General features: G+C 66.2%; 2 protein-coding genes across 2 annotated transcripts; both read left to right on the top strand.

The window, feature by feature from the left end:
• The first annotated feature begins 348 nt into the window (after positions 1 to 348).
• Positions 349 to 5,884, top strand: TM6SF2 (transmembrane 6 superfamily member 2). Its single transcript, XM_074163758.1, has 10 exons — positions 349 to 440; positions 3,467 to 3,573; positions 3,699 to 3,796; positions 4,010 to 4,113; positions 4,278 to 4,360; positions 4,564 to 4,688; positions 4,790 to 4,891; positions 5,020 to 5,112; positions 5,204 to 5,323; positions 5,684 to 5,884. Exons 1-10 carry the CDS (start codon positions 349 to 351, stop codon positions 5,882 to 5,884), a joined length of 1,125 nt encoding a protein of 374 aa, XP_074019859.1.
• Positions 5,885 to 8,372: 2,488 nt separating this feature from the next.
• HAPLN4 (hyaluronan and proteoglycan link protein 4) lies at positions 8,373 to 11,386 on the top strand. Its single transcript, XM_074163810.1, has 4 exons — positions 8,373 to 8,490; positions 8,825 to 9,187; positions 9,977 to 10,279; positions 11,049 to 11,386. Exons 1-4 carry the CDS (start codon positions 8,373 to 8,375, stop codon positions 11,384 to 11,386), a joined length of 1,122 nt encoding a protein of 373 aa, XP_074019911.1.

The following is an 11,386-nucleotide window of genomic DNA, read 5'->3' as shown; positions in this document are numbered from 1 at the left end:
GAGAGGTACGTCCTCTTGGCTCTTTTAGGTACTTAAGGTTTCCAGAATGAATTGGAAAAGAGAAAAGCCCCAAACAAAACAGTCCCTGAGCTTTCAAAGCCTCTTCTGGAGTGGTTTTATCCTTCCCCCGCAGCCCTCGGTGCCATTTCTCAAGGCAGCCCTTGAGCGTGGAGACCCGCACTGACCCTCCTGCAGAGCCACACGCGTTCGCCTGCTGCCTGGAACCCCCCCCAGACACCCCCCCGGAACCCCCCGAGCTTCCTCCCGGCCGGCTCTGGCGCTTTAAGGGCGCTGCCTGTTCTTGGGGGCCAAAGTCCACGGGCTCCGGCGGCGGTGGCCGGGCCGGGGATGCAGCTCCCCGCCGTGCCGGGCACCCTCGCCCCCTCCCTGCTGGCCATCCCCGTGGCCTTGGGCATCAACGCGGCGACCGCCTTGGCAGAGTGAGTGCGGGACGGGGAGGAAGCTCTGGGGTTGGGTTGATGCCATCCTGTCCCTCCGCTGGTCCTGGACGCTGGGGGGGATGGAGGGGGGGGGTATAAACATCCAACCTGGCCCAGGACAAGGCTGTGGCCAAGGAGCCACCCGGGATGGGCCACCGGGTCCCATCTGGATCTGGGGAACGGTGTCTGGGGTGGGTTGTCCTGGGATTGGGGTCCAGCCCGGGGCAGGGGGCTCGGTCGGGGTGCTCCTGCCCCAGCTGAGCCCAGAGAAAGGCCCCTGGGGGCTGGGATGTCCCTGACGTGGTTCATGGCTGCCTTTATGCCTTTTAACTCCCACCGTCATTGAGCAGACACGCAGTGGGGCTGCTCAGGCCCATTGCAGAACGCGGAGCGGTAACGGGGTTCCCCGACACCCCAAATCCCCCCAGATTGGGGGGCTCAGCACCTGCCTGATTTATGAGCATCCTCTCCGGCTGCCCGGTCCCAGCGCAGCCCCCAGCCAGAGGGACAGGACCAGGACACTGGGTGTCCTCTCTGGTCACAGCCGTGCCCTTCCCCAGGCTCTGGGGACCCCTCAAAGCCCCATCTCCCCCTCCCAGAGTGACACCCCCCCGGCAACTCGGCCGCTGGCGTGTCCCAGCGTGGCTGATGTCACCCCTCCACGCTGGCCTCGTCACCGTCACCCTGCCTGATAACAGCCCCGCTTTCAGTTTTACTGCCGAGTGACACCCCCGTGGTGCCCCAGCCCAGCCTGTCCTGATCCCCGGCCATCACCCTGGCCTCAGGGCTTTGGGACCCAGCTCCCTGGAGGGGTGGCCAGAGCCCCCAGCGTCTCCTGATGTCCTTTATTTCTCTTCTCTTTTCTCTTTATTTCCAGTCTCGAGCCCCAGGACCTGCTAGCTTTGGGTGTCCCCCCCGGGTTCTTTCCCCCCTTCACTGATGTCTGTCCCTTCATTCCTGCCAGGCCCCTTCCCCCTCCTTTTCCCGTTCCTTAAACATTCCTTTTTATTTCTTTATTTCTTTTTATAGCTAATTCTTTTAGCTATAAAAAGCTTTACCCGCTTTACCAGCGGGAAACGTTTTTAGCCCCAATTCACCTAATCGCGGGGCCGGGGTTTCCCTGACCGCTTGTTGAGCTTTACTTGAAGATCTCCCAATTTTCATTCCCATCTTTTCCGTCCTTCCATCCCGTGCGGAATCGCACCGTCGCAGCCCGCATCTCCGGGATCCATCGCCGTGAAACCCCTCTGTAGCCGTGGGGAGCGCTGACCCCCCCCTTCAAGCCCCCGGAGGGACATGGCGGGGAGGGGGGGAATGTCCCCCTGTTTCTTAATTAGTCCCCACCGCAGGACGAGCGGTGGTGGCCTCCAAGCCCCTCAGCCTGGCCCGGTGAGCTGGTGGCCCCGGTGCCACCGCGTGTCGGTGTGTCTCGAGCCCCGTCACAGGTTCGGTCACGTCTGGTGGTGACCGGAGGAGCCCGGCGTCGTGCAACTCCACCGCAGCACCCGCCTTTGACTCTTTTGAATTAATTGTTCTGTGGGAGTAATTAGTTGTGTAGTAATTAATTATACACTGGTAATAATGCACTCAGGCGGTGACACTTCCATTATTTGATTGTTTTGAGGTGGTTGTTTTTTTTTTTTTTTCGGGAGCGTGTGTTGGTTTGGATGCTTTGGGTGAGGACAAGCTCAGTCTGGCTGTTGTGACACCCCTCCTGTCCCTGGGTGCTCCTGGTTCCCTGTCCCCATCCCTGTCCTGTCCCTGGGTGTGGGGTCCTGTGCTCCCTGTTCCCATTCCTGTCCTGTCCCTGGATGCTCCTGATTCCCTGTCCGTGTCCCTGTCCCTGGGTGTGGGGTCCAGCGTTCCCTGTCCCCTGTCCCCATTCCTGTCTCTAGGCATGGGGTCCTGCACTCCCTGTCCCCATCCCCGTCCTGTCCTGTCCCTGGGTGTGGGGTCCTGTGCTCCCTGTCCCCATCCCTGTCCTGCTCCTGGGTGCTCCTGGTTCCCTGTCCCCATCCCTATCCTGTCCCTGGGTGCGGGGTCCAGCGCTCCCTGTCCCCTGTCCCCGTTCCTGTCCTTAGGTGTGGGGTCCTGTGCTCCCTGTCCCCATCCCTGTCCTATCCCTGGGTGCTCCCGGTTCCCTGTCCCCATCCCCATCCCTGTCCCTGGAAGAGCGATTCCGCCTTCACAAGCCAAACACGAGCCGGGTGTTGTTGCAGCCTCCGAAAATGAGACCCGAGCTGTTCCCGGCGGGGTGACACGGCACCAGGGGACGGCTGGCCCTTTGTCCCCGGCCGCATGGCTGGTCACTGGGTGTTTCTCCCAAAACAGCCGTTCACACGGGGTCTGTGCAGACCGACGGCCACGATTTGCCTTTTCTTTGCCTTTGGTAATGGGGTTAAAGCTCGAGTGAAAAATATCGCGATGTTTTCCGTGTTTCCTAGAAATATTGGCTAGACCAGAGCTGCCTCTCTCCCAGCTGACGGGAGAGCTCCTTGGGGGGGGGGGGGATGCAGCAAGCTCGGGATAGATTTCCCTGCAACTTTTTCCCTCCCTTAAGATGTGTTTTCAGGATCTGTCTCTTCATTAACGATTTGCTTTATAATCGGTTCCCCCGGTGTTTTATAACGCTGGCCCAGGGAGAGGGAGAGGGAGAGGGAGAGGGAGAGGGAGAGGGAGGACCACGCTGGGGCTTCTCACGCAGAAGCCTTGGCAAAGCAGCCCCTTCCCCATCCATTCCTGGTTGTCAGACCCAGCCTCCCCCCGGCTTTTCCCCCCCCATCTCCCCGGGGTTATTTCAGACCCTGGAGGAGCCGGTTCCCCCCCCCCCCCCAAAACACCCTGTGGGACCCCACCTGTGCTGGAGCGTGGGGTCTGATCCTGCCTCACCCCCTGCTTTGGTGGAGACTGGTCAAAATTAGTGGGGGCAAAGGGTGTTTCAGCTGGACCGGGGGGAAATGGGGGTTCACCCGTCGTCCCCCCCCGGCTGCTCGCGGGGTGCCTGAACCCGTCCCGCTGTTCTGCAGCAACCCGCTGGCGCTGATGCTGACGGCGGTGCTGGTGCTCGCCGGCCTCATCTCCATCATCTTCTTCGTGAGCGGAGGGAGCCACTTCCAGGACCCCCTTTTCTGCGGTGAGTCCCCCCCACCCCACCCCGGGGACGTGGGGATTGATCCCGCGCCGGGGCAGGGAAGGGGAGATGTGGGATTTGGGGAGAGCCGTGGGACTGGCTCGGAGCCGGCTCTCTCTCTCCCGTAGTGTTTGTGGTGTTCTCCTTCACCTCCGTCGTCGACTTGATCATCTCGCTGGAGGAGGATGGCTACATTTCTGGCTTCGTGGAGGTCTACGTCCGAGAGGTACCACCTCACCCCCCCACCTCGGGCTCTCCCACACCCCCAGCCATGCCACGAGCAGCCCTATGTCCACCAGGGCAAGCGTGGATGCTGATCCTGCCGTGGAGGGACCGTGCAGGGAGCAGCCCCGGCTCCCGCGGGATCCCCTGGAGGTGGGAGGGGGGTGGGAAGGAGCCGGCCCCCACCCCATCTGATCCACGATTTCCCACCGGGCAGGGCGAGCCCTACCTGCGCACGGCGCACGGCATCATGATCTGTTACTGGGACGGCATCGTCCACTACGGGCTCTACCTCGCCATGATCGCGGCCATCGGCCAGAGGTGAGCGGGGACAGCGGGGCAAGGTGGCTCCCCGTGGCCACGTGGCATCGGCACGGATCGGGAGCTCGAAGTGGAGGGGCTTGTGGGGGTTGGAGGGTCCCGCTTTTTGTGGGGAGGGGGAGCTCTGAGCCTGGCAGAGGCGTCTGATCCCGATGTCTCTGCAGAAAGAGCTACAGGAACCTGGGTCTCTTCTGGCTGGGCTCTCTGATGATGAGCATCGTCGTCTTCCTGCTCGGGAACCTGATAGGTACGGGGGTGTGCAGGGGGACTCGGTGGGGACATCCAACCCTTCCTCATCCCTCCAAGCTGCCTCCATCCCTCCATCCATCCATCCGGCAGGTTCGCTCCCAGGCACTTGGGGCAGAGGAGGAAGGTGCTGACCTGGGGGCTGGGTAGGGGTCCCGGGTGCCGAGCGCCCCGCCATGTCTGCCCCGTGCTCTCCTTCCCCAGGGAAATACAGCTCGGACCTCAGCCCTGCCTTCCTCCTCAACCTGCCCTACGTCCTCATCCCCATCTGGGCTGGGGGGAGGCTCTTCCAGCAGCCCAGGGCCCTGCCGTGCCTCAGCCCCGAGAAGGTGAGCTGGGAGCCGGGCTGGGGGCCATCAACCTTCTCCCCCTCCCCGGGGCTGGACCACAGGGTGCGGAGCCGAAAATACAGCGTTTTCCCCTCTTCCAGGTTGCGAAGGAGCAAAGCAAGCGCCTGTACCAGCGGCCCCAGGACCTGGGGCTGGTCCTGGTCCTGCTCCTCACCGCTGCCTTCACCTTCTTCAGGGGGATGGTGAGTGCTGTGAGAGGGGGCCGTGGGGGTCCTGGAAGGGCCATGGGGGTCCTGGAGGGGCCATAGGGGTCCCAGGGTGGGTTCATCTGCCCCACACCCACCCCCCCCTCCGCTCTCCGCATCCCCAGGTGGTTTTGGACTGTCCTGCCGATTCGTGCTTCGAGTACATCTACCAGCACGAGCCGTACCTGCGTGACCCCGTCGCCTACCCCAAAGTGCAGGTGAGTGGGGTCCGAGCAGGGCTGGAAACCCTCCCGCCGTGCAGCCGGGGTGGGGGTGACCCTCTCCGTGTCCGTGTGTGTGTGTCCCCAGATGCTGATCTACATGTTCTACGTCCTCCCCTTCTTCTGCCTCTGCATCTACGGGCTGGTGCTGCCCGGCTGCTCCTGGCTGCCCGACTGGAGCCTGGTGTTTGCCGGCGCCGTCGCGCAGGTGAGGGGCTGCCCCACCGTCCTTCCTCCCGCTGCAGGGGAGGGGGGACACGGTGGGACCCCCAGGCTGGGTTTTGGTCCCCAGCAAGCCGGGGAGCTGGCGCTGAGCTGGGGGTGGTGGTGGGGACACGCACAGATCCGTGGCTGCATGTGGAGCAGTTCCCACCGCCGCTGCCCGATAATTACTTTGGCCTCGGTGGATCTTAATGGAGCCGGGGATGAGTTTGACAGAAATAGGCTGGAGGGAGCCGGCAGGTCTATAGATAGGACACGCCGGGTGTGCTCCTGCGAAACAACCCTTCGGAGACACCCCGTCGCTGCCGGTCCCCACCCCGTGTCACCCCCTGCCCTGTGTCCCCAGGCTCAGTTCTCCCACCTGGGCTCCTCGCTGCACGCCCGCACCCCCTTCCCCTACCAGACCCCCGAAGACGTCTGGTGGAGCTTCCTCCTCATCAACCTCCTCTACGCCCTGGGCCCCCAGCTCCTGGCCTTCCGCTGCCTGCGCTGCCCTGCCTTCTTCCTGCCCACCACTCCTGCCAGCCACCGCAAGAAGCACCAGTGACATCTCCTGCCCACCCCGGGGGGGCCTGCTGCCTGTCCCCCCTTTCCCCACTGTAAAACCAGCTGGAGAGTTGTCCCCAGGGATGCTCCGGTCCCTGCAGTGTCCCCCAACGCTGTGGGGTGCGCTGGGGGGGGACTCCGGGGGGCGTCGCTGCAGCCACGACCCTGCCCTTGCCAGGGCTCAGGGGGATCTAACCCACAGGGGGCTGCGGGAGACGGGGTCCCCTCCTGGCGGGTCCCCGGGGACCGTGGGGGGCCCTGTCCCACCCTGGTGCTCCCGGCCGCGCTGGAAGGACGCAGGAAGCGGGGATCGTGCCAGGAAAACACTGTTTACAAAATAAAGGAGCGAGGGTACGGCTTCTGAACCCGCGTCCATGCTCCCGCTGGGGACGTCACCCCCGTGCCAGCGGCCGAAGCACCGTGTGTCCCCCCCCCGCCGTCACCCCCCTGGGGGTTCCCAGCCTCTGCCCGGTGCCGGGAGGGGATGCCGGGCTTTGCCCCCTCCGGCCCTTTGGGGTGTGGGGGTCCCCTGCTGCCCACTCTGCCCCTCAGCCTCGGGCTGGGAGGGGGGAGCTGGGGGAAGGGGTGCCCCCGCCTGTGCCAGGGATGCCCACGGGTGGGCAGGGGGGGTGCGAGGGGTGGGGGGGTGTGCCCGCGGGTGGGTGGGGATGCTCACGGGTGGGGGTGTGCTCACGGGTGGGGGTGCTGGCGGTGGCTCCGGGGGTGGGGGTCGGATTTACCCGGCAAAACTCCTTTTACCCCGCGGGTTCCCCCGCTCGCAGCCCGGTACCGGGGGGTGCCGGGGGCCCGGCGGCGATACCGGGCGGACCGGTGACCTTGGCGAGCCGGCGGCCCTGCGCAGCACCGGGAGCCGGGGCAGGGCCGGGCCGAGCTCCCGGTGCCGCCCCCTCCCGCGGAGCCGCACCGGCAGCACCGGCGGCACCGGAGCGCTCCTGCGGCCGGGCCCCTCCCGCGGGCCGGCACCGGCGTCCGCGGAGACACGGTGAGTGCGGGGGGCGGGGGGGGGGGGGATGCGGTGGCGGCTCCGCTCGCTGCGGTGCGACCGCGGGGAGCCGGGACGGGACCCCCGGTACCGGCAGCCCGGACGGGGGATGCTCCCGGTGGGGCGAGGGGGGCGGCCGGGCCGGTTCCCCCCCCCGCCGCGCTGCGCTGTTCGCTCCCGGGCACCGGCGTCCCGCAGCCCCGGGGCTGCCGCCGCAGTGTCCCGCACTGCAACACCGCACCGGCCCCGGGGCCGCCGGCGGGGGAGAGCCGGGACTGCCCCGCTCCCCGTGCCCCCGACAGGGCACAGGGACCCTCGGGGGGCTGCTCCGCTCCCGCTGCCCCCAACCGAGCACCGGGACCCCCGGGGGGGCTTCCGACTCCCCCTGACCCCGACCGGGCACCGGGACCCCCGGGGGGCTGCTCTGCTCCCTCTGCCCCCGACCGAGCACCACTTTCGCTGCCCCCAACCGAGCACCGGGACCCTCGGGGGGGCTTCCCCGCTCCCCCAGACCCCGACCGAGCACCGGGACCCCCGGGGGGGCTTCCCTGTTCATTTCCACTTCTCCCAATCGGGCACCGGGACCCCCGGGGGGGCTTCCCCACTCCCCCTGACCCCGACCAAGCACCGGGACCCCCGGGGGGGCTTCCCTGTTCATTTCCCCTTCTCCCAACCGGGCACCAGGACCCCCGGGTGGGCTTCCCCACTCCCCCTGACCTCAACTGAGTACCGGGACCCCCGGGGGGGGGCTGCCCTGCTCTCCCTACCCCACAGCCAAGCTCTGGCTCCTCTTCACTAGCCCCACGGGGGGGCTCATTCCCATGAAGGGGTGGGGGGGGGGGGCACGCAGCCACTCTGCCCGTGCTGGGATCTGAGAACACGGGGCTCAGGCCCCAGCCCGCAGTGCGGGGGGTTTGCAGCCCCCCGGGGCCTGGGGGCGGCTCCGGCCCACATTTCCCCTGGTTGCCCCCATGGAAGGGGGGGGTGTGTGGGTCTGGGGGGCCCCTGGGGGCTCTGTCAGCCGCAGCCCACTCCCGCACCATCAGTTCAGTTTCCAGATGTTCCAGCACGGACATAAATAACTCAGGAGATCCGGCCCGGCGCGTCTGCCATGAAATATTCATCCCCCTGTAACTGAGCGGGTGAAGCCGAGTTCAGCGCCGGCACAGGCCGGGGCCGCGGGGGTCCCCGTGGGTGGGGGATGCTTGGGGGTGGGGAGGCAACGGGTGACCCAGCGCTGCCGGTCACCCCCCTCCACCCCCCCCCCTGCTTGGGGTGGGTGAGGTGGGAGATGGGGTGGGGGGCTTCCTCATGAGACGTATCGGTGGGTGACGGCCGGGGGTGCGGGTTGGGGGCCGGCATCACTGATGGGGGGGCTGATGAAACTGGGGGTCAGAGCGTGGGTTTGCTCGCAGCCCTCCCCTCCGCCGCTCTAATCCCTGGGGGGGGTGGCGGGGGCTAAGGGGCTCTGCTCTCCCCCCCCCAGATGCGTCCCCGAGGCCCCTGGGCTGCTGGCCCGGCAGCTCTGCTGCTCCTCACCGGTGTCCTCTCCTCCGATGGGCTGCCCAGCACCCGGGGACGGAAGAAGGTGGTCCATGTCATGGGTGAGTGGGGACAGGGGTCCGCAAGGGGGAGCTGGGCTGGACCCCCAAGATGGGAAGGGGGGGGGGGAGCCACTCTGCAGCCATTGGGCTGTTGTGTTTAATGTCCATTAAAGTGCCATCAGGGTCGCTGGGGCATCTGTTGTGTCCCCCCCTGTCCTGGCCAGAGCTGCCCAAACCTCCCTGGGGTTTGCAAAGCCCCCAAAAGAGAGAAATTCCCCCCAAAGGTGGTCCCGCCCCCATCCTGCCTTGTCCCCACCATGGGTCCTGCCCACGTGCCAGCACTGGGATGGAGGCACGGGGACGGGGACTCCCCTGAGCTCGGTGTCCCTCGCAGAGGGTGACAGCGGGGCCGTGGTGGTGCAAACGGCCCCGGGGAAGGTGGTGACGCACCGGGGCGGCACCATCATCCTGCCCTGCCGCTACCACTACGACGTGTCCACCCACGACCCGGCCGAGATCCGCCTCAAGTGGACCAAGGTGACGGAGCCCATGGCCTTCGTGGACGTCTTCGTGGCGCTGGGGAAGGCGCGGCGGGCGTTCGGCAGCTACCGCGGCCGCACGGCTCTGCAGGAGGATGGCTTCGGCGACGCCTCCCTCATCATCCGCAACGTCACCCTGCAAGACTACGGCCGCTACGAGTGCGAGGTGACCAACGAGCTCGAGGACGACACCGGCATGGTCAAGCTGGACCTCGAAGGTCAGCGGCGCGGCTACGCCGGGGAGGAGGGATGGGGGACGATGACCCCGGGTGGCCCCGTGTCCCACGCGGGATGGCGCCAGGACACGGTTCCCACTGCCGCGTCCCCCCAGCTGGGCTCGCTCCCGCTTTACGGCCGGTTGTTTTTCCTGGCGTGTGCCGTGGTTTATTGCCTCTGTTATTGGCTTTTATTGTTGCTCCAGGTTTACGGGCTGGCAGCTAATAAACGCTGGAGACAGATAGCGGCACGGCCTCGTAAAGCACTTGGGGGGGGGACCGGGATGTGGCAGCAGAGTTGGTGCCGTGCGTGGCTACAAGCCGCCAGGATGGGCTGCTGCGGCTGGGGACACTGGGAAAGGGGGAAAAGCCTTTCTGGGGGTCTCAGGACACACAGCAGCGCCGCTCCGGCTGGTACAGGCTTGCCCCGGGGATGCCAGGGCTTGGCTGGACCCCACATGGGCACCACCGATGTCCCCGGGTTCCAGAGCAGCAGCTCCTGGAGCCTGGGGATGCCACGGGGGTCCCTGCGGTCACAGGGTTGGGGGGCTTTGGGGTTACTGAGCTCTTGGAGCACCCCAACTCCCCAAACAGAGATGATGGCAGTTTGTCTGCACTGGGCTTTGCAGCCGGGTCTCCCCCCCGAAACAGCTCCCGTTCCCCACCGGTTCCTCATCCTTGCGCCCACGACCCCATTCGTTGGGTGCAGCAGCAAAATAAGGTGGGGGAGACACACACACACACACACACACCCCCCCAAGACCCCATCCCTCATCTCCGTTCTCCCCCCAGGCGTCATCTTCCCCTACCACCCGCGCCTGGGTCGCTACACCCTGAACTTCCACGAGGCGCAGCAGGCGTGCCTGGAGCAGGACGGCATCCTGGCCTCCCACGACCAGTTGCACCAGGCCTGGCTGGAGGGGATGGACTGGTGCAACGCCGGCTGGCTGGAGGATGGCTCGGTGCAGTATCCCATCTCCCGGCCGCGGGAAGAGTGCGGCCGCAAGGACACGCCGGTGGGGGTACGCAACTATGGCTACCGGCACAAGGAGAGCGAGCACTACGACGCCTTCTGCTTCACCTCCAACCTCAACGGTAATGGGGGCGTGGGGGTGTGTGTGTGGGGAAACTGAGGCACAGGGCACCCAGCTCCATGGTTTGGCTGAGCAGGGGGGGGGGGGTCCCCATGGTGGTCCAGGAAGATGCTTAGCCCTGGGTGAGTCCAGGATGCAGCTCCATGTTCCTTCCCTGGGGTCCCCGGCACATTAAGAAGGGGGTTCAGTGCTGGGGACCCCCAGTAAGGACCAGGATCTGGTCCCATCTCCTTTGGGATGGGAGCCAGCCCCGTCTTCCCCGGGCGGGAGCAGGGGACAGAGGTAATTGCAGCAGCAAACGGGCCGGGTGATGGATGAGGCCGGGGCCGTGCGAGACAGATGGGAGCCGGGAGGGCTCCCGGGCTGTGTAAATTCCTCCCGGCTGGCAGGGCTGCGCAGGGGGGGGGGCTCTGCCGATGTTTATTTAATGGTGGCAGGCAGGATAAATAGCGGGTGTAATCGCCACCAGGAGCCATCGCCGCCCGCCGCCGTGCAGCCCCCATAAATCTGCCAGCGTCGTGGCAGTGGCTCCCCAGAGCCCACCCGGCCGGTCACCTCCAGCTGCCCCCAAAATGCGTTGGTTTTTGGGTTTTTTTTTTGGGGGGAGGGGGAGGCGGGGGTGTCCACAGGGCTTGTACAGCTCACCCCTCCATCCCTGCCCCATCCCACCCGCCGGGTACCGATGCCGGATGCAGGATGCTGCAGGTGGGTTCCCCATCCCTGACACCCGCCTGCTTTTTGTGGTGTTCCCCCCCCACCACCCCCCCTAGGCAAAGTCTACTTCTTGAAGACGTACCGCAAGCTGAGCTACGCCGAGGCGGTGCAGGCCTGCAAGAACAACGGGGCGGCGGTGGCCAAGGTGGGCCAGCTCTACGCCGCCTGGAAGATCCAGCTGCTGGACCGCTGCGAGGCCGGCTGGCTGGAGGACGGCAGCATCCGCTACCCCATCGTCAACCCCCGGGCACGCTGCGGGGGCCGGGAGCCCGGCGTGCGCAACCTTGGCTTCCCCGACAAGAAGTATAAGCTTTTTGGGGTTTATTGTTTTAAAAAAGCTGGGGGGGCCGCTCCGGAGAAAGCGCTGGCGGAGGGGCACCCCAATCGGGTGTGA

Source organism: Numenius arquata, chromosome 25 (genome assembly GCF_964106895.1).
Source record: "Numenius arquata chromosome 25, bNumArq3.hap1.1, whole genome shotgun sequence".
Lineage (NCBI taxonomy): Eukaryota > Metazoa > Chordata > Aves > Charadriiformes > Scolopacidae > Numenius > Numenius arquata.
The sequence above is the reverse complement of the archived record's forward strand: the minus strand, read 5'-3'. Positions and strand labels throughout refer to the sequence as shown.

Coding starts and splice junctions, on each gene's coding strand:
- TM6SF2 (XM_074163758.1), top strand. CDS start 349: ATGCAGCTCCCCGCCGTGCCGGGCACCCTCGCCCCCTCCCTGCTGGCC. Junction 441..3,466: donor GCGGCGACCGCCTTGGCAGA/GTGAGTGCGGGA, acceptor GCTGTTCTGCAG/CAACCCGCTGGCGCTGATGC. Junction 4,361..4,563: donor CCTGCTCGGGAACCTGATAG/GTACGGGGGTGT, acceptor CTCCTTCCCCAG/GGAAATACAGCTCGGACCTC.
- HAPLN4 (XM_074163810.1), top strand. CDS start 8,373: ATGCGTCCCCGAGGCCCCTGGGCTGCTGGCCCGGCAGCTCTGCTGCTC. Junction 8,491..8,824: donor GAAGGTGGTCCATGTCATGG/GTGAGTGGGGAC, acceptor TGTCCCTCGCAG/AGGGTGACAGCGGGGCCGTG. Junction 9,188..9,976: donor GGTCAAGCTGGACCTCGAAG/GTCAGCGGCGCG, acceptor TTCTCCCCCCAG/GCGTCATCTTCCCCTACCAC.